The 22,919-nt window shown below is 43.4% G+C and overlaps 2 protein-coding genes across 2 annotated transcripts; both read right to left on the minus strand.

Moving 5' to 3' along the window:
* Positions 1 to 776: 776 nt before the first annotated feature.
* Positions 777 to 3,101, minus strand: LOC127343735 (uncharacterized). Its single transcript, XM_051369919.2, has one exon. The coding sequence runs from the start codon at positions 3,051 to 3,053 to the stop codon at positions 945 to 947; it is 2,109 nt and encodes a 702-aa protein (XP_051225879.1). The 5' UTR covers positions 3,054 to 3,101; the 3' UTR covers positions 777 to 944.
* A 15,638-nt stretch (positions 3,102 to 18,739) lies between these two features.
* LOC127338591 (uncharacterized) lies at positions 18,740 to 22,715 on the minus strand. Its single transcript, XM_051364644.1, has 5 exons — positions 22,349 to 22,715; positions 22,094 to 22,181; positions 21,148 to 21,349; positions 19,126 to 19,200; positions 18,740 to 19,024 (listed from the first exon to the last, which is right to left on the minus strand). The coding sequence occupies exons 1-5, from the start codon at positions 22,552 to 22,554 to the stop codon at positions 18,786 to 18,788; spliced, it is 810 nt and encodes a 269-aa protein (XP_051220604.1). The 5' UTR covers positions 22,555 to 22,715; the 3' UTR covers positions 18,740 to 18,785.
* Between the last annotated feature and the right edge of the window lie 204 nt (positions 22,716 to 22,919).

Below are 22,919 nucleotides of genomic sequence, written 5' to 3' on the forward strand. Positions count from 1 at the left end.
TTTTAGCAAAGTATTCCTGTCGAGAGAGGTACAGAGACATTTGTACAAAATGCATTTGCTTAAGTTGCATGACCCATCAGTGCCATTTTATTCAGTATTCTCTTTCAAAATCAGCTATAGAATTAGTATAACTAATCAGCTATCGATCATCTATCTAATTTTATTTTTGAGTGGGATAATCACGTTAAGAAGGCTTAAAGTAAAGCTGGGAGTAGAGATACTACAAGATTAACTGATCGAGCTAGCTTGGTAAGATTCAGGAAATGTGGAAAGACAAAATTGCAACCATGATTTGGTACGAATTCAGAAGCACGAACAAACACACAGCAAGCTGGTCACAATCCAGAAAAGAAGGTAAGCAAGGCCATCTAGACAGTGTTTTATCAAAGCTGCATGATCAAGAATGTGAAAACTCACAAAGTCTTTTTTGTTTCAAACTTGTGTACTTGCATTCCTTGCTATTCCATAGTCATCTTGTTTTAAATCAACTCTAAAACGTATTACTTATGATCTATATAAACAGCACAAGTCTCCATTCAAGAAGGTTTTTGTTGCCAAAGTTGGCTCAGCTGCTTTCGTATGTTATTGAATCCAAAAATTGAATTCTAGACCTGCCCTTAATTCAGTGTATACTGGTCTACCTATGCCTGTAGTACAATGCAAGCAACAGTTTCAATCGAAAGATTTCAATATGGTCAGAGGCACAACGAAGTTATTAATCATTCAAGCACTCAAAAGCTAAACCATTACAATCTCCCAGAGAGAGAATAGAGACAGAGCAACTCAAGGACTAAAGATCAACAAGACAATTGCAAGCACGATTATTTTGGTTCGAATTCAGAAAAGAACTAACCAAACACAGCAAGCTGTTCATAGTTCAGAAACAATGAAGCTAATCAAACACAACGACATTTAAGCTGTTGAGAACTAACAAAGGGATCGATCTAATCGAACACGGCTAGCTTCTGGTACTCCTCGCCGGCGATGGCCGTCTTCATGATGGCCTCAGGGTTCACCACGCCGTCGTTCTGCAGGAAGATCTTGAGCATGTTCTTGGAGAAGCCGCTCACCATGGCCACTCCCGGCTGGGTCGACGTCACCGGCGTGGACTTGGAGTCGCGCAGGTTCCAGAAGACGATCTGGGGCACCACGTCGCCGTAGCCGGCGGCCCTAAACTTCTTGCAGATGACCTCATAGTCAGTATCCCACGGCCCCGCTGCCGCTCGTGCCCCGTAGCTGTAATACCCGCCCCTCCCTGACGCCTCGTCGAACTCCATGTCGCTGTACACGAACACAGTCCTGATCATCTTCTCCGGCGCCAGCCGAGCTTCCACCGCCGTGCGGAGAATTTGGTCGAACACGGCCTGGAAGTTGGTATTCATGTCCCACTGCATGGTCTGCACAAACGCCATCTTCTCTTTGAGGGTCTTTCCCTTGATCCGGTGGATCTGGGGCGTTGCACTGAAGGTGATCACCTTGCCGGCCCATGGCTTCTCGCTGAGCTCCGACGTGAGCACTCCCAGCGCGACGCACACCTCCATGGGAGTGCCATGCATGCTCCCGGACACGTCGCAGACGGAGATGCAGTTGCGCAGCGACCCCTTGGCTTTGAGGTCGTCCACCATGCGCCGCCACTGCAGCTCGGACACGTCGTCGTCCTCACCGCGGTAGGCAGCGGCGGCGATCTCGTGCGGCAGGAGCGCGCCCGCGGCGATCTTGGCCTTGCCCGCCTCGACGTCCTCGAGGTACTTGGCGAAGCGCACCTCGTCGTGCTTCTTGAAGAGGGACTTGTAGCGCCTCATGGCCACGGAGGCGACGCGGGTGTAGGGAAGATTGGACCATAGCTGGGCGCTCATGTACACCTCCGGGAGCTCGAGGATCTTGCGGAGCGGCACGAGAACCTCGCGGCGGAGGCGGCGGATGACTTGGTAGGTGTAGTGCTCGTCCGAGAGCTGGGCGTACTCGGGGTTGGAGTCGCGCGGGAAGAGGCGGCGGGCGATGGCCTCGCAGAGGAGCGTAGTGCAGTCGAACGACGAGCCTGGCGTGGGGCACCACTTGGCGGCGAGCCCGATCTTCCTTGTCTTCCCGCCGGCGGCCATCTGCTCGAGATCGGAGGCCAGGAGGTCGGCGAAGAACTCCGCGACGGAGTCGAACAGGAAGCGGTAGGCGCGGTCGCCGTAGTACGTCTCGAGCGACTGCACGGCGAGCTTGGCGACCCTCCGGACCTTCTTGGTCATCTTGCGCTTGGGCGTCTTCTTCTGATCCACCTCCATCGCCTCTGGTTTCTTCTCAGCAGCCTCCGCGGCGGGCTCGATCTCCATGGCCGCCGCGGGCTTGGTCTTGGCGGTCTTGGAGGAGAGAGCAGCAGTCAGGTAGTCGCCGAACGTGGGCTTGGGCGGAGCCAATTCGCGGGCGCGCTTGCGGCTGGCCAATCTGGCGCGGAGGCCCTCTCTCTGCTTGCTCAGGTCCTTCTCCTTCCTGCGCGTCTTGTCGGCGGCGGCGCGCTCCTTGGCGGCCTTGCGCACGTCGGGGCCGTGGATGAGGCGGAAGAGCAGCTCGGGGAAGTCCTTGAGGTAGCCGAACTCGGCGAGCGCGGCGACGTTGCAGGCGAGCGTCTTGGGGTGGTTGGTGTGCATCCAGAGCGCGGCGGCGTAGAAGCCCTCCTTGTCCGACTTGCCGGTGCCGCGGACGCCGCGCAGGTTGCAGGCGAGCTTGAGGGCGGTGAGCGCGTCGTGGGCCCAGGCGGCGGCGAGGAGATCGCGCACGCGCTCGGGCGGCGTGTCGGGGACGACCTGGAAGAAGAAGTCGAGGCAGGGGTTGCCGGAGTTGGCGTAGGTGGCGGAGCAGTTCTCCGTGAGGGCCACCCGCGGCTTGAGCGATGCCTTGATCTCGGCGGCGGACGGGGCGTTGAAGGCGGCGTCGAGAAGGTCGAGGAACGGGTGCGACGCGGGGGCCCCGTCGTCGGCGGCGGCTGGATCGCTCGATGGGTGAACCCCGCGGATGACGGGAGGGCCGAGGAGGGGTTTCGCGGCGGATTCCGTCTCCATCGCCATGGCTGCGCTGCGGCTAGGGTTTTGGCAAGAGTGAGGGGGGAGATTGGTTTGGCGATCTGATCTGGTACTCTGGCCAACACGGGTCTTATTTAACAATTAAATCCTAAACCGACATAAAACAAATTACGGGAAGATCCCTATAGCAACCGACATAAGAAATACGATTTATTCAATTTCAAAAAAAAAAAGAAATACGATTTATTCTTTTATTTTGACGGAGAGAATTACAAGATATTTCACGGTACCCTCTATAGTGTTTCGTGTGCTTTGTGCACGCGCGTGAGCACGTTGGCTATGGTGTGTCTGCCCGCTAGCATTATAAAACCACAATTTTTCATATTTTTAAAAAATACCACTACTGAGAACCAACATGTGGTTGGATGGTTAGGAGGACAGTGGCACCCCCAGCCCACCAGAGTTCAAATCCCAGATTTGACACTTTGGTGTCTCGTAACGGCGTAACATTCTTCAGTGGGAGGCGACGTTCCCGTCAACAGCGAGGCGCCTGTGGTGACTTCGTCAATCTCAAGACTTGCCGGATCAATTCTTCAACGCAGTCTCTTGAAGGTGCTCATAGGGGTAGGGTGTGCGTGTGTGCGTTCATAGGGATGAGTGTGTGCGCGTATGTATGAGCGTCTTTGATTGTACTGTGTTTCGCAAAAAAAAAAAATACCACTACTTTTCAATTTAAATTTATCAAAACCCACCACTTTACGTTTGTGGGGCAAAAGCCACTAGATTTTGCAAGTTCTTTTTTGAGAATGCGCTAGTAGCTAATTTTGAGCAAATTGACATGAAATCAAACTAGCGTGGGTCAGGTCGATTCCAGTATTTTCACCAAGCGGGTTAAAGGGGTTTGCTTGTTCATATGCATATCAAATATATGTATGATATTATATTTGTTGGAACTAATAAATCTCATAAGCTTTTGAAGAATTTATGAGTAGAACATTTGAGATGTCTATGATAGGGGAATTGAAGTACTTTCGCAACATCCAAGTGAGGCAACTCGCAAGTGACACCTTCATCTTCTAAGAGAAGTATGCGAAGGACATGCTCAATTTTTTTGATATGTATAAGGTCAACACCGCAAAGACGCACATGCAAACCAATGGGAAACTTGGACCATGTGAATGATAGCAAGACACCGGCCAAAAAGTACATCGATCCATGATAGGATCATTGTCTACCTTTGTGCTTCTAGGCCGGGTATTATGTTAAGTGTAGGGATCAACTCTCTCTTGCGAATTTTAAGGTATCTTGTTCTCTATCCAATTCTTGAGCTATGGTATCCAAAGGGGTCAACCTTTGAGCTTGTGGGCTATTCGAACTCCAATTGGGTGGGCGTTGGGAAATTCTTCCCGGGATCCCACACCTCTCGAACGTGAAATACCATCCTCCTAAGAAAAAAACACATGAATACATCTTCGTCTCCGCGTGCTTCGGTTAATCCTAACAAATCTCTTTACTTGTGTTATTTACTCTTGTGATGGCCTTTGTGCCTAAAATTGCAAAAGCAGTTAAAGAAAAATTGTAGAACTTATTCACCCGCTGATACGTCTCCGACGTATCGATAATTTCTTATGTTCCATGCCACATTATTGATGTTATCTACATGTTTTATGCACACTTTATGTCATATTCGTGCATTTTCTGGAACTAACCTATTAACAAGATGCCGAAGTGCCGCTTCCGTTTTCTGCTGTTTTTGGTTTCAGAAATCCTAGTAAGGAAATATTCTCGGAATTGGACGAAATCAAAGCCCAGGGGCCTATTTTTCCACGAAGCTTCCAGAAGACCGAAGACGAAACGAAGTGGGGCCACGAGGCGCCCAGACTACAGGGCGGCGCGGCCTAGGGTTTGGCCGCGCGGCCCTGTCATCTGGGGCCCCTGTGCCCCCTCTTGACTTGCCCTTCTGCCTACTTAAAGCCTCCGTGACGAAACCCCCAGTACCGAGAGTCACGATACGGAAAACCTTCCAGAGACGCCGCCAACGCCGATCCCATCTCGGGGGATCCAGGAGATCGCCTCCGGCACCCTGCCGGAGAGGGGAATCATCTCCCGGAGGACTCTACGCCGCCATGGTCGCCTCCGGAGTGATGTGTGAGTAATCTACCCCTGAACTATGGGTCCATAGCAGTAGCTAGATGGTTGTCTTCTCCCCATTGTGCTATCATTGTCGGATCTTGTGAGCTGCCTAACATGATCAAGATCATCTATCTGTAATTCTATATGTTGCGTTTGTTGGGATCCGATGAATAGAGAATACTTGTTATGTTGATTATCAAAGTTATATCTATGTGTTGTTTATGATCTTGCATGCTTTCCGTTACTAGTAGATGCTCTGGCCAAGTAGATGCTTGTAACTCCAAGAGGGAGTACTTATGCTCGATAGTGGGTTCATGCCTGCATTGACACTCGGGACAAAGGATGTGACAGAAAGTTCTAAGGTTGTGTTGTGCTGTTGCCACTAGGGATAAAACATTGATGCTATGTCTAAGGATGTAGTTGTTGATTACATTACGCACCATACTTAATGCAATTGTCTGTTGCTTTGCAACTTAATACTGGAAGGGGTTCGGATGATAACCTGAAGGTGGACTTTTTAGGCATAGATGCAGTTGGATGGCGGTCTATGTACTTTGTCGTAATGCCCAATTAAATCTCACTATACTCATCATGATATGTATGTGCATGGTCATGCCCTCTTTATTTGTCAATTGCCCAACTGTAATTTGTTCACCCAACATGCTGTTTATCTTATGGGAGAGACACCTCTAGTGAACTGTGGACCCCGGTCCAATTCTCTTTACTGAAATACAATCTACTGCAATACTTGTTCTACTGTTTTCTGCAAACAATCATCTTCCACACAATACGGTTAATCCTTTGTTACAGCAAGCCGGTGAGATTGACAACCTCACTGTTTCATTGGGGCAAAGTACTTTGGTTGTGTTGTGCAGGTTCCACGTTGGCGCCGGAATCCCTGGTGTTGCGCCGCACTACATCCCGCTGCCATCAACCTTCAACGTGCTTCTTGACTCCTACTGGTTCGATAAACCTTGGTTTCTTACTGAGGGAAACTTGCTGCTGTACGCATCACACCTTCCACTTGGGGTTCCCAACGAGCGTGTGCTTTACACGTCATCAAGCTAAATTTCTGGCGCCGTTGCCGGGGAGATCAAGACACGCTGCAAGGGGAGTCTCCACTTCTCAATCTCTTTACTTTGTTTTTGTCTTGCTTAGTTTTATTTACTACTTTGTTTGCTGCACTAAATCAAAATACAAAAAAATTAGTTGCTAGTTTTACTTTATTTGCTATCTTGTTTGCTATATCAAAAACACAAAAAATTTAGTTTACTTGCATTTACTTTATCTAGTTTGTTTTATTTACTGTTGCTAAAATGGCCAACGCTGAAAATACTAAGTTGTGTGACTTCACAACCACAAATAATAATGATTTCTTATGCACACCTATTGCTCCACCTGCTACTACAGCAGAATTCTTTGAAATTAAACCTGCTTTACTGAATCTTGTTATGCGAGAGCAATTTTCTGGTGTTAGTTCTGATGATGCTGCTGCCCATCTTAATAATTTTGTTGAACTATGTGAAATGTAAAAATATAAAGATGTAGATGGTGATATTATTAAATTAAAATTGTTCCCTTTCTCATTAAGAGGAAGAGCTAAAGATTGGTTGCTATCTCTGCCTAAGAATAGTATTGATTCATGGACTAAATGCAAGGATGCTTTTATTGGTAGATATTATCCCCCTGCTAAAATTATATCTTTGAGGAGTAGCATAATGAATTTTAAACAATTAGATACTGAACATGTTGCTCAAGCTTGGGAAAGAATGAAATCTCTGGTTAAAAATTGCCCAACCCATGGACTGACTACTTGGATGATCATCCAAACCTTCTATGCAGGACTAAATTTTTCTTCACGGAATTTATTGGATTCAGCTGCTGGAGGTACTTTTATGTCCATCACTCTTGGTGAAGCAACAAAGCTTCTTGATAATATGATAATCAATTACTCTGAATGGCACACGGAAAGAGCTCCACAAGGTAAGAAGGTAAATTCTGTCGAAGAAACCTCTTCCTTGAGTGATAAGATTGATGCTATTATGTCTATGCTTGTGAATGATAGGACTAATATTGATCCTAATAATGTTCCATTAGCTTCATTGGTTGCACAAGAAGAACATGTTGATGTAAACTTCATTGAAAATAATAATTTCAACAACAATGCTTACCGGAACAATTCTAGTAACAACTATAGGCCATATCCTTATAATAATGGCAACGGCTATGGTAATTCTTATGGGAATTCTTACAATAATAATAGGAACACACCCCCTGGACTTGAAGCCATGCTTAAAGAATTTATTAGTACACAAACTGCTTTTAACAAATCTGTTGAAGAAAAGCTTGGGAAAATTGATATACTTTCTTCTAAAGTCGATAGTCTTGCTGCTGATATTGATCTTTTGAAATCAAAAGTTTTGCCTAATGAAAATTATCATAGTAAAATTGCTACTACAGCAAATGCCATTCAAGTTAGAATTAATGAGAATATAAGATTAATGGCTGAACTGCGTGCTAGGTGGGATAGAGAAGAAAATGAAAAACTAGCTAAAGAGAAGAATGTAGCTAAAGTTTGGACTATTACCACCATTAGTAATGCTAATGCTACACATATTGCTGCACCTCCTACTAATACTAATAAAAGAATTGGTGTTAGCAATGTTTCCACCTCTAATGCAAAGCGCGAAATCATCAAGTCGCTAAATCATTAAACTGCTCTGTGATAAAGCTGCTGAAATTTTTTCCAACATTGGGGATGATGATCCCATTGCTTTAGATTATAATGGTTTGAATTTTGATGATTGCCACATCTCTGAAGTTATAAAGTTCTTGCAAAAACTTGCTAAAAGTCCTAATGCTAGTGCTATAAATTTGGCCTTTACACATCATATTACAAATGCTCTCATAAAAGCTAGAGAAGAGAAACTAGAGCGCGAAGCCTCTATTCCTAAAAAGCTAGAGGATGGTTGGGAGCCCATCATTAAGATGAAGGTTAAAGATTTTGATTGTAATGCTTTATGTGATCTTGGTGCAAGTATTTCTGTTATGCCTAAGAAAATTTATAATATGCTTGACTTGTCACCGCTGAAAAATTGTTATTTGGATGATAATCTTGCTGATCATTCTACAAAGAAACCTTTGGGGAAAGTTGATAATGTTCGCATTACCATTAACAATAACCTTATTCCCGTTGATTTTGTTGTCTTGGATATTGAATGCAATGCATCTTGTCCCATTATATTGGGAAGACCTTTTCTTCGAACTGTTGGTGCTATCATTGATATGAAGGAAGGTAATATAAAATATCAATTTCCTCTCAAGAAAGGTATGGAACACTTCCCTAGAAAGAGAATGAAGTTACCTTTTGATTCTATTATGAGAACAAATTATGATGTTGACACTTCGTCTCTTGATAATACTTGATATACACTTTCTGCGCCTAGCTGAAAGGCGTTAAAGAAAAGCGCTTGTGGGAGACAACCCATGTTTTTACCTACAGACTTTGTTTTTATTTTGTGTCTTGGAAGTTGTTTACTACTGTAGCAACCTCTCCTTATTTTAGTTTTGTGTTTTGTTGTGCCAAGTAAAGCCGTTGATAGAAAAGTAAGTACTAGATTTGGATTACTGCACAGTTCCAGATTTCTTTGCTGTCACGAATCTGGGTCCACCTCCCTGTAGGTAGCTCAGAAAATTAAGCCAATTTACGTGCATGATCCTCAGATATGTACGCAACTTTCATTCAATTTGAGCATTTTCATCTGAGCAAGTCTGGTGCCATTTTAAAATTCGTCAATAAGAACTGTTCTGTTTTGACAGATTCTGCCTTTTATTTCGCATTGCCTCTTTTGCTATGTTGGATGAATTTCTTTGATCCACTAATGTCCAGTAGCATTATGCAATGTCCAGAAGTGTTAAGAATGATTGTGTCACCTCTGAATATGTTAATTTTTATTGTGCACTAACCCTCTAATGAGTTGTTTCGAGTTTGGTGTGGAGGAAGTTTTCAAGGATCAAGAGAGGAGTATGATGCAACATGATCAAGGAGAGTGAAAGCTCTAAGCTTGGGGATGCCCCGGTGGTTCACCCCTGCATATATTAAGAAGACTCAAGCGTCTAAGCTTGGGGATGCCCAAGGCATCCCCTTCTTCATCGACAACATTATCAGGTTCCTCCCCTGAAACTATATTTTTATTCCATCACATCTTATGTGCTTTTTCTTGGAGCGTCGGTTTGTTTTTGTTTTTATTTTGTTTGAATAAAATGGATCCTAGCATTCACTTTATGGGAGAGAGACACGCTCCGCTGTAGCATATGGACAAGTATGTCCTTGGTTTCTACTCATAGTATTCATGGCGAAGTTTCTCCTTCGTTAAATTGTTATATGGTTGGAATTGGAAAATGATACATGTAGTAATTGCTATAAATGTCTTGGGTAATGTGATACTTGGCAATTGTTGTGCTCATGATTAAGCTCTTGCATCATATGCTTTGCACCCATTAATGAAGAAATACATAGAGCATGCTAAAATTTGGTTTGCATATTTGGTTTCTCTAAGGTCTAGATAATTTCTAGTATTGAGTTTGAACAACAAGGAAGACGGTGTAGAGTCTTATAATGTTTTCAATATGTCTTTTATGTGAGTTTTGCTGCACCGGTTCATCCTTGTGTTTGTTTCAAATAAGCCTTGCTAGCCTAAACCTTGTATCGAGAGGGAATACTTCTCATGCATCCAAAATACTTGAGCCAACCACTATGCCATTTGTGTCCACCATACCTACCTACTACATGGTATTTTCCGCCATTCCAAAGTAAATTGCTTGAGTGCTACCTTTAAAATTCCATCATTCACCTTTGCAATATATAGCTCATGGGACAAATAGCTTAAAAACTATTGTGGTATTGAATATGTAATTATGCACTTTATCTCTTATTAAGTTGCTTGTTGTGCGATAACCATGTTCACTGGGGACGCCATCAACTATTCATTGTTGAATTTCATGTGAGTTGCTATGCATGTCCGTCTTGTCTGAAGTAAGAGAGATCTACCACCTTATGGTTAAGCATGCATATTGTTAGAGAAGAACATTGGGCCGCTAACTAAAGCCATGATCCATGGTGGAAGTTTCAGTTTTGGACATATATCCTCAATCTCAAATGAGAAAATTATTAATTGTTGTCACATGCTTATGCATAAAAGAGGAGTCCATTATCTGTTGTCTATGTTGTCCCGGTATGGATGTCTAAGTTGAAGAATAATCAATAGCGAGAAATCCAATGCGAGCTTTCTCCTTAGACCTTTGTACTGTGCGGCATAGAGGTACCCCTTTGTGACACTTGGTTAAAACAGTGCATTGTGATGATCCGGTAGTCCAAGCTAATTAGGACAAGGTGCGGGCACTATTAGTACACTATGCATGAGGCTTGCAACTTATAAGATATAATTTACATGATACATATGCTTTATTACTACCGTTGACAAAATTGTTTCATGTTTTCAAAATCAAAGCTCTAGCACAAATATAGCAATCGATGCTTTTCCTCTATGAGGACCATTCTTTTACTTTCAATGTTGAGTCAGTTCACCTATTTCTCTCCACCTCAAGAAGCAAACACTTGTGTGAACTGTGCATTGATTCCTACATATTTGCTTATTGCACTTATTATATTACTCTATGTTGACAATATCCATGAGATATACATGTTACAAGTTGAAAGCAACCGCTGAAACTTAATCTTCTTTTGTGTTGCTTCAATACCTTTACTTTGAATTATTGCTTTATGAGTTAACTCTTATGCAAGACTTATTGATGCTTGTCTTGAAGTGCTATTCATGAAAAGTCTTTGCTATATGATTCACTTGTTTACTCATGTCATATACATTGTTTTGATCGCTGCATTCACTACATATGCTTTACAAATAGTATGATCAAGATTATGATGGCATGTCACTCCAGAAATTATCTGTGTTATCGTTTTACCTGCTCGGGACGAGCAGAACTAAGCTTGGGGATGCTGATACGTCTCCGACGTATCGATAATTTCTTATGTTCCATGCCACATTATTGATGTTATCTACATGTTTTATGCACACTTTATGTCATATTCGTGCATTTTCTGGAACTAACCTATTAACAAGATGCCGAAGTGCCGATTCTGTTTTCTGCTGTTTTTGGTTTCAGAAATCCTAGTAAGGAAATATTCTCGGAATTGGACGAAATCAAAGCCCAGGGGCCTATTTTTCCACGAAGCTTCCAGAAGACCGAAGACGAAACGAAGTGGGGCCACGAGGCGCCCAGACTACAGGGCGGCGCGGCCTAGGGTTTGGCCGCGCGGCCCTGTCATCTGGGGCCCCTGTGCCCCCTCTTGACTTGCCCTTCCGCCTACTTAAAGCCTCCGTGACAAAACCCCCAGCACCGAGAGCCACGATACGGAAAACCTTCCAGAGACGCCGCCAACGCCGATCCCATCTCGGGGGATCCAGGAGATCGCCTCCGGCACCCTGCCGGAGAGGGGAATCATCTCCCGGAGGACTCTACGCCGCCATGGTCGCCTCCGGAGTGATGTGTGAGTAGTCTACCCCTGGACTATGGGTCCATAGCAGTAGCTAGATGGTTGTCTTCTCCCCATTGTGCTATCATTGTCGGATCTTGTGAGCTGCCTAACATGATCAAGATCATCTATCTGTAATTCTATATGTTGCGTTTGTTGGGATCCGATGAATAGAGAATACTTGTTATGTTGATTATCAAAGTTATATCTATGTGTTATTTATGATCTTGCATGCTTTCCGTTACTAGTAGATGCTCTGGCCAAGTAGATGCTTGTAACTCCAAGAGGGAGTACTTATGCTCGATAGTGGGTTCATGCACGCATTGACACAGGGACAGTGATGAAAGTTCTAAGGTTGTGTTGTGCTGTTGCCACTAGGGATAAAACATTGATGCTATGTCTAAGGATGTAGTTGTTGATTACATTACGCACCATACTTAATGCAATTGTCTGTTGCTTTGCAACTTAATACTGGAAGGGGTTCGGATGATAACCTGAAGGTGGACTTTTTAGGCATAGATGCAGTTGGATGGCGGTCTATGTACTTTGTCGTAATGCCCAATTAAATCTCACTATACTCATCATGATATGTATGTGCATGGTCATGCCCTCTTTATTTGTCAATTGCCCAACTGTAATTTGTTCACCCAACATGCTGTTTATCTTATGGGAGAGACACCTCTAGTGAACTGTGGACCCCGGTCCAATTCTCTTTACTGAAATACAATCTACTGCAATACTTGTTCTACTGTTTTCTGCAAACAATCATCTTCCACACAATACGGTTAATCCTTTGTTACAGCAAGCCGGTGAGATTGACAACCTCACTGTTTCGTTGGGGCAAAGTACTTTGGTTGTGTTGTGCAGGTTCCACGTTGGCGCCGGAATCCCTGGTGTTGCGCCGCACTACATCCCGCTGCCATCAACCTTCAACGTGCTTCTTGACTCCTACTGGTTCGATAAACCTTGGTTTCTTACTGAGGGAAACTTGCTGCTGTACGCATCACACCTTCCACTTGGGGTTCCCAACGAGCGTGTGCTTTACGCGTCATCACCCGCCTCTAGGTTACCATATCTATTCGTTCAGCGGCTCGACGAGATCTAGACTCATACAACTAGGACACCCAACGTTCCTCCGCTTGATCGTCGGGAAGACCCAACGTTCGCACTAGACTCATACAACTAGGACACCCAACGTTCCTCCGCCTGATCGTCGGGAAGACCCAACGTTCCTCCGCCTGATCGTCGGGAAGACCCAACGTTCCTCCGCCTGATCGTCGGGAAGACCCAACGTTCGCACTAGACTCATGCAACTAGGACACCTTTGGTGCCTGGGAGTTTGACCCTCGCCGCAGTGCCGGGTACCTAGACGACGTAGCCTACTTGGGCCTCTAGTACTGCGGTGGCCTCGACGACGATGACGACATCGACGAGGAGAATGATAACGACGGGTTGCCCAATCTACCGATTGTCAACCAACAGGTCCAGCCACCCGAGCTGACCGAGGAGGAGGCCATGTAGATAGCCATCGCCCAAAGCAAGCTTGTCGAGCTCACCAAGTGGGATGGCCTTGCCATACAGCTCCAGGAATCCGCGCTAGGGACTGTCAGTGACGCAGTTGGTCACCCCATCTCGCAACCAAACGTGTGTCACCTATGGCGTTAGCGCCACCGTCTTGACCTCCTCCGACGCTATGGCCCTGGAGCCCACCGGTCTTCATCGACCTCAGCAAGGAGGACTAGACGCAGTAGCTAGGGTTTATCTATTTTTATTTAATTTAATTTTCATTTCATTTTCACCCCTCTTGTAAATTACTTACAGTATATTAATATGAAGTTTCATCAAAATTAAATTTGCGTCACTGGGAAACACCGATCCAAACGGACATGTGTTGTGATTTGGTCATTTAAGTGTCCACGACCGACCTAAAAGGACCAAAATGGACAGTTTTTGTGTCTGATTTGCGTTGGCCAACTGGAGATGCCCTGAGGTGGATGTTAGTTTTAGTTCCACAGCGGAAAAGAATAATATGGGGCAAACCTCACCCATGATTTAGGCTTATTAAGGGCACCTATACCGGCCTAATGCGAACAAACAATGCAGTCCGTTTTGGTCCAGGTAGACAGGAAAACCAGCCCATCACCCCGACGCAAACGAACAAGCGTATCCACGCGACACATTTGCAACCCATTTGGGCAACGAATGCATTGCCGTAGACACAATGTGGACCCGCGTGTGTCCTCCTGTTGCTAGCTTGGGCCCACTGACATCGTTTGCGCCCACTTCCTTTTCTATGCGCGCGCTGGTAAGTGAGATGCCATCAATGGCCTACTTCAGCTTCAGCGGCCACGCTATGTATGTCGTGCGGGCGACTGATCCTCTACACCACCATCAATGGCACACGTGCTTGAAGTCCATCGTCGGCATTAATGGTGGCCGCATACCTGTCTTTTTATGCCTGCTTCCCTTTATATGTGTGCGCTGCCGCTGGTAAGTGTGTCACCGTCAATGGCCCACTTCAACTTCAACGGTCGCGCTAGGTATGGCGTCAGAGGCTGATCTTCTGCGGCACCATCAGTGGTATATGTGGTTGGAGTCTAGAGTCAGCATTAATGGTGGCTGTGTCCCTATCTTTTTAAGTACCGTGACCACACATGTACTTCTAACCATCCAACCATAGATCTGGAACTTGTTGGCTTCAGTGAACTTTGCAGCTGTACGTCAGATTTTTTTTCAATTATTTTGCAAGCCTACATGCACTTTTGCTAGTACCTGCAGAAGTACTAGTACTTGCAAAAGTAAAATTGGAAGGGCCTTTATACCTACTTAATGGTCTACACCAGAGTTCATTGACCTAAACGGCCCTTCCCCAAACTTTAAAGCCTTTGAAAACCTTTTGAACTTCTATGACCCGTTTTAGTCCCACCATGTTGAATGGCTTGACTGAAGCATACAACATGGAGTAGTTGGGATGGCCAGACTGAAATGGATTAGCTGTTTTTGTCCCAAAATAGCTAGATCACACCATTTAGGTTGGCTAGTTTGCAAAGATCTTGAATCTTCTGAGAGTGTTGTTGGGCCCTCTTGTAGGGGGTCGTAGCATAGAAAACAAAAAATTTCCTACCGCAAGAACGAACAACAACCCAAAATCTAATCTAATAGATGGTAGCAACGAGATGGGATCAATATACCCTTGAAGATTGCTAAGCGTTAACGATATAAATCACATGGATGATGTAGTCGAGCACTTGCCTCTCTCAGGAGCGAGTAGAAGATCCCGACGGCGCCGCAATCGGGCAACACCTCCGCACTCGGTCACACATACGGTGTTGATGAAGACGTTCTTCTCCCTGTTCCAACATGCATCGGAAGTAGTAGATCCTCCTTGGAATCCAGGCAGCACGACGGCGTGGTGACGGTGTGGTGGTGGAGATCTCCTGCAGGGCTTCGCCGTAGCCGTGCGGGAGAGAGGTGGAGGAGGCTGTGGCGCTAGGGTTTGGGAGTGAGGGAGGGGTGCGGCCAAGGGCAGCCTTGATGTGGCCGGCCAGCCCCCCTCTCCTCCTCTGGATATAGGTGGAACACCCAATGGTTCAAACCTACTCCTAAGAACTCCTCTTAGGAGTCCTAGTGCAAACCTTCCATAAAATCACATAGTCAAACCTAGTCAAAGGTGGACTTGGGGTGGGACTTTCCCCCTTCCTTGTGGGTTGGCCGACCAAGGAGGTGGATGCCACCATGGACTCCACCTTCTCCTTTGTGGGTCGGCTGGGCCACCTGCCATAATGAAATATTTCGGATGAGTCTAGAACCTTCCATAAATTCACCGGACTATCCCCAAAATTGGAATATGACTTCCCATATATGAATCTTATTCTCCGGACCATTCTGGAGCTCCTCGTGATGTCCTGGATCCCATCCAAGACTCCGAACAATATTCGGTCTCCATTCCATATTCCATATCTACTTAAACAACATCGAACCTTAAGTGTGTCACCCTACGGTTCGTGAACTATGCAGACATGATTGAGACACTTCTCAGATCAATAACCAATAGCGGGATCTGGAGATCCATAATGGCTCCCACATGTTCAACGATGACTTCGTGATCGAAAGAACCATTAACATATGATACTGATTCCCTTTGTCGCGCGATACTTTACTTATCCGAAGTTTGATCATCGGTATCTCTATACGTAGTTCAACCTCGTTACCGATAAGTACTCTTTACTCGTACTGTGAAATGACATCCCTTGTGACCTAGTCACATGCTTGCAAGCTAATTGGATGATATTCCACTCAGAGGACCCAGAGTATATCGATCCGTCATTTGGATGGACAAATCCCACTCTTGATCCATGCGCTTCAACCCATACTTTCCGAATACTTAATACCACCTTTATAACCACTCATTTACGAAGTAGTGTTTGATGCCATCGAAGCATCCATCAGGTGCAGGTGATTAACATGATCTCATGGTCGAAAGATTAGCTTACTATGTATCATAAAGCTTGTAGCAAAACAAACTTAATGACTTGATCATATGCTATGCTTACTATGGGTGTGTGTCCATCACAACATTCTCTGTAATGACATGATCTTGTTATTAATAACATCCAATGTTCATGATCATGAAACTATGATCATCTATTAATCAACAAGCTAGTTTACAAGAGACTTACTAGGGTCTCTTTTATGTTTACAAAACACACAAGTATTAATGTTTCCGGCTAATACAATTATAGCATGTGATGAAAATATTTATCATGAATACTAAGATATAATAATAAACACTTTTATTATTGCTTTTTGGCATATCTCCAACACCTCTAGGTAAGAAACAGGTAGGCCATGTCATTTGGTATGGCTAGATTCAAAAGATAGTCATTATTAACATAGATTTTGAGAAAACATGCCAACCAACTGACGTAACCTCCATTTCAGTTACCCTTTTGCCAATTCCGGGTTGACGGGAATTAAGTTAGTTTCAGATCAACTCAACAACCATTAGATTTGCATCGTGATCATGCATACGAGAATTATACATAGTTGTATTATTGCACATACATGTGCAATTGTAAATCATTTGCCCTAGTTGCACGCGAATTACACATGAAATAGGTGACCGAGAATTAAGCTAATTCTAGGTTAATTGTGAATTAGCCGCGTCGTATTAAGCCATACTGCATGGCGTGACAAAAAAAATCATAGAAGTACTAAAGTTTTAAAAAAGGGCCAAAAGTCATTTAGGACCAGCACCTGGAAGGGAACAATATTGAGCTGACAAACGACGTTAAGTGGTGAAATTATTACTAGATACTTGTTTCCGAATTCTGTATTTCTCAGGTTTTGGCTGTGTTTATTCATGTAATGGTCAGATTACGTGCTAAGGAAGTGACCCCGTGTGCAGTGGCGAAGGACGGATAATTTTTTGAGCTAGAGCAAACTAAAAAAAAATTATGTAAATATCAAAATAGTCGTAAGACATGAACGTTATATATGATTCTAACGAAATAACTTAGTACAATTAAAATAAAGGCATATTTGATATACGTAGAACCCAAAAACATAACAATAATGCCACCTCAATGCCAAATGTTTACTTTTTTTGTAAAAAAGATAATTTTATCGATTAAGACTTCTAAATATTCATCGTGAGCAACTAGGTCTTAATGATCTTTGTCGCCAAGAAACCCTTCCAATTCACCATCTCAATGAGGTGATAATGTCTTTAATGAAATCATGACGTGTCTTTCAAATATCAAGAAATCTCTAAATTTTCAATTCTACACGTTTGAATAATGAATACCACAAAGTTATCCTGCATATACTAAGATTCATGATAAATCTCTATAATAATATTGAATCATTTTTATATACATTAAACCTAGAATATGAGTCTATGTTTCCAGTTTGAAGTTGATTTTACACAATGTTCACTAAAACAAGCATAAATTTCTCATACGGATTTTCGATGCATAACCACTCAAAATATTCTGAAAAAAACATGTGCATCTAAATGTATTCACAAAAAATTAAGGTAGGATAGCTGCCCTGTCTTGCCCTAAGGGGAGCTTCGCCCCTGCCCGTGTGCATTGTTTGTCAGTTACATTGCAAGAAAATACTACACGAAAGGTATTGTTTTACTAACTTCAGAGATGAGGAGCAACACACTCGACAAACTTCAATACTAGATAGAATCATCGACGGTTTATATTTTACAAATTATTGGTACTATAGGACTTCCATTTAGACAACATACTTGACACATATTAGGTTACATGTTATTGGCGAAGTTCTCATATTTCGAACAAAATGACCTGAAATGATGTAACCAACGTTCAAAAATGCATCCCTAAGCATACAAAGCCCTTCCATAGTTCCGCTCAGCTTTCGGCTTGAGCGAGAGGAAAAACGAGGAGGAACTGTGGAGGCGGGCTCTCTCGCGGTGTCAAGGCAGAGGGTTATGGTTAGGAATCCCGTACTGGTTCAATTCCACTCGCGTGTCGAGGCGGAAGCAAGAGGCGACACCATTGGAGCTCCTTCGCGCCGCTGATCAACCTCCTCTTCCGCGCCGCCCTCTAGATCTTCGACAAGGCCGCCTAGACATGGACCCCTTCCTCTAGCCTCCAGCAGCTCGTTTCCCTCGTCCGCTTCCAGTCCAGATCGAGGGGATCGAATTGAGATAGGCGGCATGCAGGGGATCGAATTGAGATAGGCGGCATGCATCAGTGGCGGTTACGATCTAGGAGGCAGGAGGGGATCGATTTATTTGCAGTGTGTGAGGTTATTGGGCCTCTTGGAGGGGATCAATTTGTTTGGCTACAACCTGGGAAGCAAGAGGCGTCTTGTTAGACCTTTTATTGGACCACAAACAACGCAGAACTACGTGAGATTATTCAATATTTCGTATTTTGCGCTTACATATGCCTATTTCGCCCTGCACGCTTAAAGGGTGCTTAAGCTCGTAGTAGTTCCTCTAGGTAGAGCCTCCCTGCTCGCTTAGCGCTCAATGCTTTTTTGAACCTTGGATGTAACAGTGAAGTGATAATAATAAAATGCATGTCATTCAAACCGGCAAATACATAGTTCTACTAGCAGATAGCCTCAAGGATCATGGGTGCTGAATTAGAAGTTTGTTTTTTATGGGGGCGAAAAAAATCACGCTCAAGTTTAGTGTTATAGCCCAACGCGAACCCTCCTTGGATTGGATGAATGACACCGAAGCGAGGGTAGCACATGTCACATACTGGCTCCACCTTGCTATCTTCACATACGCATGTACTCAAATCATAAGGGTGTTGACGGTAGCATGTCTTGCAAATGCAGTCCGCTGAAGAAGAAAAACGCAGGAAGCTAGGTCAAAGACTATGTAAGAAAGCAACAATTCAACATGAAGTAAAAGATATCAGAGAGAGGGGAAGAGCGACGTACAGCCACCATGACGACGACCCCCCCACCCAACATGGAAACCAAGGACATTGTAGGAGGTTTCAGTAACTGGTTCATCTGAAAAAAACAGACATGTTTTAGCCAAAGAACATGCAGTGTACAAAAGAATCTAACAAGGTTTTTAATATCTTTTTAAAAAGGTTACACAAATAATGCAATGATGACTTCTGCTAAATATCTAGACAGCATAATGCCCATCTATATGCCAACAAAGGGGCAAGTTCCTGCAATTAGTTCGCACATGAATCTAAACTGCACATAATGTGAAGCAGAGATGCATAATCAGGAATCGGAAAATCCAGCGAAGCAGTTGATGGGGGACTATACACGGTTAGAAAATTTTGTCATTCCCTCTGGCTGCTGATGTAATGAAATAAGCAATGGAAGATAATAATGAGAGAACAGCATCACTACAGGAGCTGGAAGGGTCAGTCATAGAGTACGCAGTTCAGACTGGAAGTATTTACTTATACACTCTCTCCTTTCCTAACAGAAATTAGAACTCAAATCACTTCCCTCAGCAGACCTAGGAATCATACATGTTGATCAAAGAATAGGAATGTGTAGTGCATTTTTATTTTAACATTTCTGATACAGCATGTCTATTCATGAAGTTTAATTTTCTCTTGATTATAAGTAGATTATATACTTTTACTACTTCAGTCCATATAGCATATAAATCATAAATTACAGAAATCATGTACGGACGTATCTCTAACTAAAGATACGTGTCTCAACTTTATCTAAACCCGTCTAAAAATAGGTGTCTCAACTTTATATAGATACGGACATATCTCTAACTAAAATGCAGTCAGACACCTATTTTTAGACGGAGGTAGTAGCTAAAATATGTTAAGAAAACTTAAAATTTACTAGAAACTAGTCATTCGGGATAGTAAGCTCGATACAAAAACTGCATTGTTTAGTGAAAAATACACTTCGGAATGACAGATATCTATGTCTTAGAAAAAAAATAGCTCTACACTCAGGCTGCAAAATAATTTGTGTTTCTAACCATCCAATGAACATGACAGCCCATTTTCAGCTCGTTTCAATTTTGGTTTTATCAATTTTATTTTTCTTTTAATTAAAAAGGAATATGTGAAATAAGTTGTATTTTCTAAACAAACTCTAGCTGAGTTTGTGTTTATCTGTTTTTTATTAGAATAATATTGTATTAGTTGAGAATCGTACCTTTCTGTCTTTAATTGCCTGTTCTTTAACTTTGACGCATAAAGAATGAAATAAGCAGAATGCACAAAATGCTATATAGTATATACTTTAAAATAACCGATGACACAGACATGATCAAAACTCTAATAGCAGGAATATTTAAGACGGTAACTAGAACCCTTGTCATAAGAATGGTAACTCTTTTTTTCCTCGTAAATCATGAAGCCTTCAAATTTACTAGGTCAAGAGACGAAAGCAGTTTCAAACATAAGTCTCAGAGTACTTTTTTTATAAAGTAGTACTCTATGTGAGCGACATTTCAGCTCCCAGGTGCATATGATCCCAGGATGAAAAGTAAAATAATTAGAAATAGTTTAAAACTTCAAAAACTCAGAATTGTTTTGACTATATGTGTGTGTCTCGCATGGGCCAGCAAAGTTTCATGAATAAGTACATGTCATGTCGTAGGAATAAAAAACAAATCCCGGAGCTCTAGGAAACATTTTTTTGAAGCACCAAATTTGTTTTTTCCGCACAGGCCACAAAACTAATCCTTTTAAAATAAAATTTTACATGAACACACACAACAGACATTTACTGTATTAAATTTTTCGGATGTTTTTTTGAATCGGAATTTCAAATTTCACCTGGGAAGGTATGCTCTTGGGAGCAAATTCGAATATCTGAGTATTCTATAAGCTAAGGTGAATCTTAGACATATAGCAGTAGCTTTCTCAACATGATGGCATGTCTTTTGATGAAAATGCCATGCTCTTTTAAAGTTCATACTCTTGCACAGACAAAAGAGAATCAGATCAAGTAGATACATACCTAGAGGGGTGCATGTGACAACTTTATTGATATTCTTTCCTCTAGTGAGTTCAAAAAAGAACAGCGTTGGAGGAGCGGGTGGGAAGGACAAGCAGCCAGAGAGCTTCCGACGTGCCACGAAGTTGCCATGAGTCCAGCACATGCCCCTGTCAAGTCCGCTTCCGTCAATGACCATACCAGGAGCAGGTTCATACTCCTCACCCTAATCAACCAGACAATCAGGAAAAAGGAATCGGTACAGGTAGCAGCAAAGGTTAAAAAAAATCATAGAAAAATAAATTGGTTTGTTTTAGGAACCAAAAATAATTTGGCACAGGAGGAACATCATGGAAAAAAGAACATATTACTTTAGGTACGAAAAAAGAAATTGGTACAGGGGAGCAAGGTAAAACAAAACAAAAAGACCAAGGACTTAATTTACTTAGTTGTTACCTCCTGACTTTTTACTGGTAGTTTAGGATGATATCAACACTGTCTTCAACACACATTGGCCACACTTAATATAATTATAATTATTATTGCTTAACAAAATCAGTTAAAACATATATTATCTGAAGATACTATTTTTTATGACAAATCCACTTGCATAATTGTCAACTTTCAAATCCAAACAGATTTATACATTAAGTATCAAAGTCTTTAAGCTTTATACATTAGGTACCGATATTCACAATCACATTGTCGATGCAACGCTCAAGTCTGAAGTGAAAACAAAGAGCAGTAAAGGTTGTTCTAGTAAAGAGAAGTAAATAAATCAAGTCTATTTGATGGTTTGAGGTAGTAACTAATGACTTTATCTACTCTATCAAATCCATGATAAGTGTAGTGGTTTTAGTTCAAATTATGGATCAGAGGGAGTAGCACATTTTGGTGATTTTAATTAAAACAGTGAAAATATAGGCCCAAGTTGCTAGGCAGAAAAGTTGAGCAAGGAAGAATAGATCACCGGATGCATACTGTTGTACCACCCAAGGCATTCCAGCACAATCTTGCTATCGCGAGCTAACCTTTCCAAGCGCCCCAGCACCGTCGGACTACAAAAAAAAAAAACATACACAAGGATCAACAAAATAAGAGACGAAAATTTTGATGATAGACTGGATGCAAAAGCGCAAGTCATCCGATTCGATTCTAATCTATGCGAGTTTGGACTTGTGCGTATCAATCAATCGAATAGGATGGAGGGCCTGATCAATCGAACCTGTCATCAAACCTCTGCAGTTGTAGGGTGTCCAGCGGCACGCCGACACGGGCGGGATCAGGATCCGGTCGGGGAAAGAGTAGGGAGGCGAGCGGCAGCCACCCCCACCCCCACGCTCGCCGTGCCTCCTCCTCATCCTCATGGACTGGCACCACGGCAGGGTTGGGTCCAATGAGGCAATGTGTCTCTTCCGCCTTGTTCACCATGTCGACGGACGAGTCTCCTTCTGTTTGCAAGATGGGACCGCCTAAATCGCCCTCTTTTTCCCCACTTTGGCAAGGACCTAAATCGCCGTCGACTCTGTTTCTTTGTCTTCCTTTGGCTTTCTTTCTCTTCGAATAAGGGAAGGGTCCGGAAGATATCGAAGGTGCACTCGGAATCCTGGCCATCGGGCCGGGCCTTTTCGGGCCACTCGGAAGCAGTGCTTGAGACACGCGACCAAAACCTGGCATGAAGCCCGCAGCAGGTCTGGCTTTTCCCCTTTGATGCCCATGGGCCGGTCTGGGCATGGCACAATCGAGATTCAGATTCAGAATCACAAAAAAAAATTGCGAAAAATCCACCGATCTAT

The sequence above is a fragment of the Lolium perenne genome, chromosome 3 (genome assembly GCF_019359855.2).
Source record: "Lolium perenne isolate Kyuss_39 chromosome 3, Kyuss_2.0, whole genome shotgun sequence".
NCBI classification, from domain to species: Eukaryota; Viridiplantae; Streptophyta; class Magnoliopsida; order Poales; family Poaceae; genus Lolium; species Lolium perenne.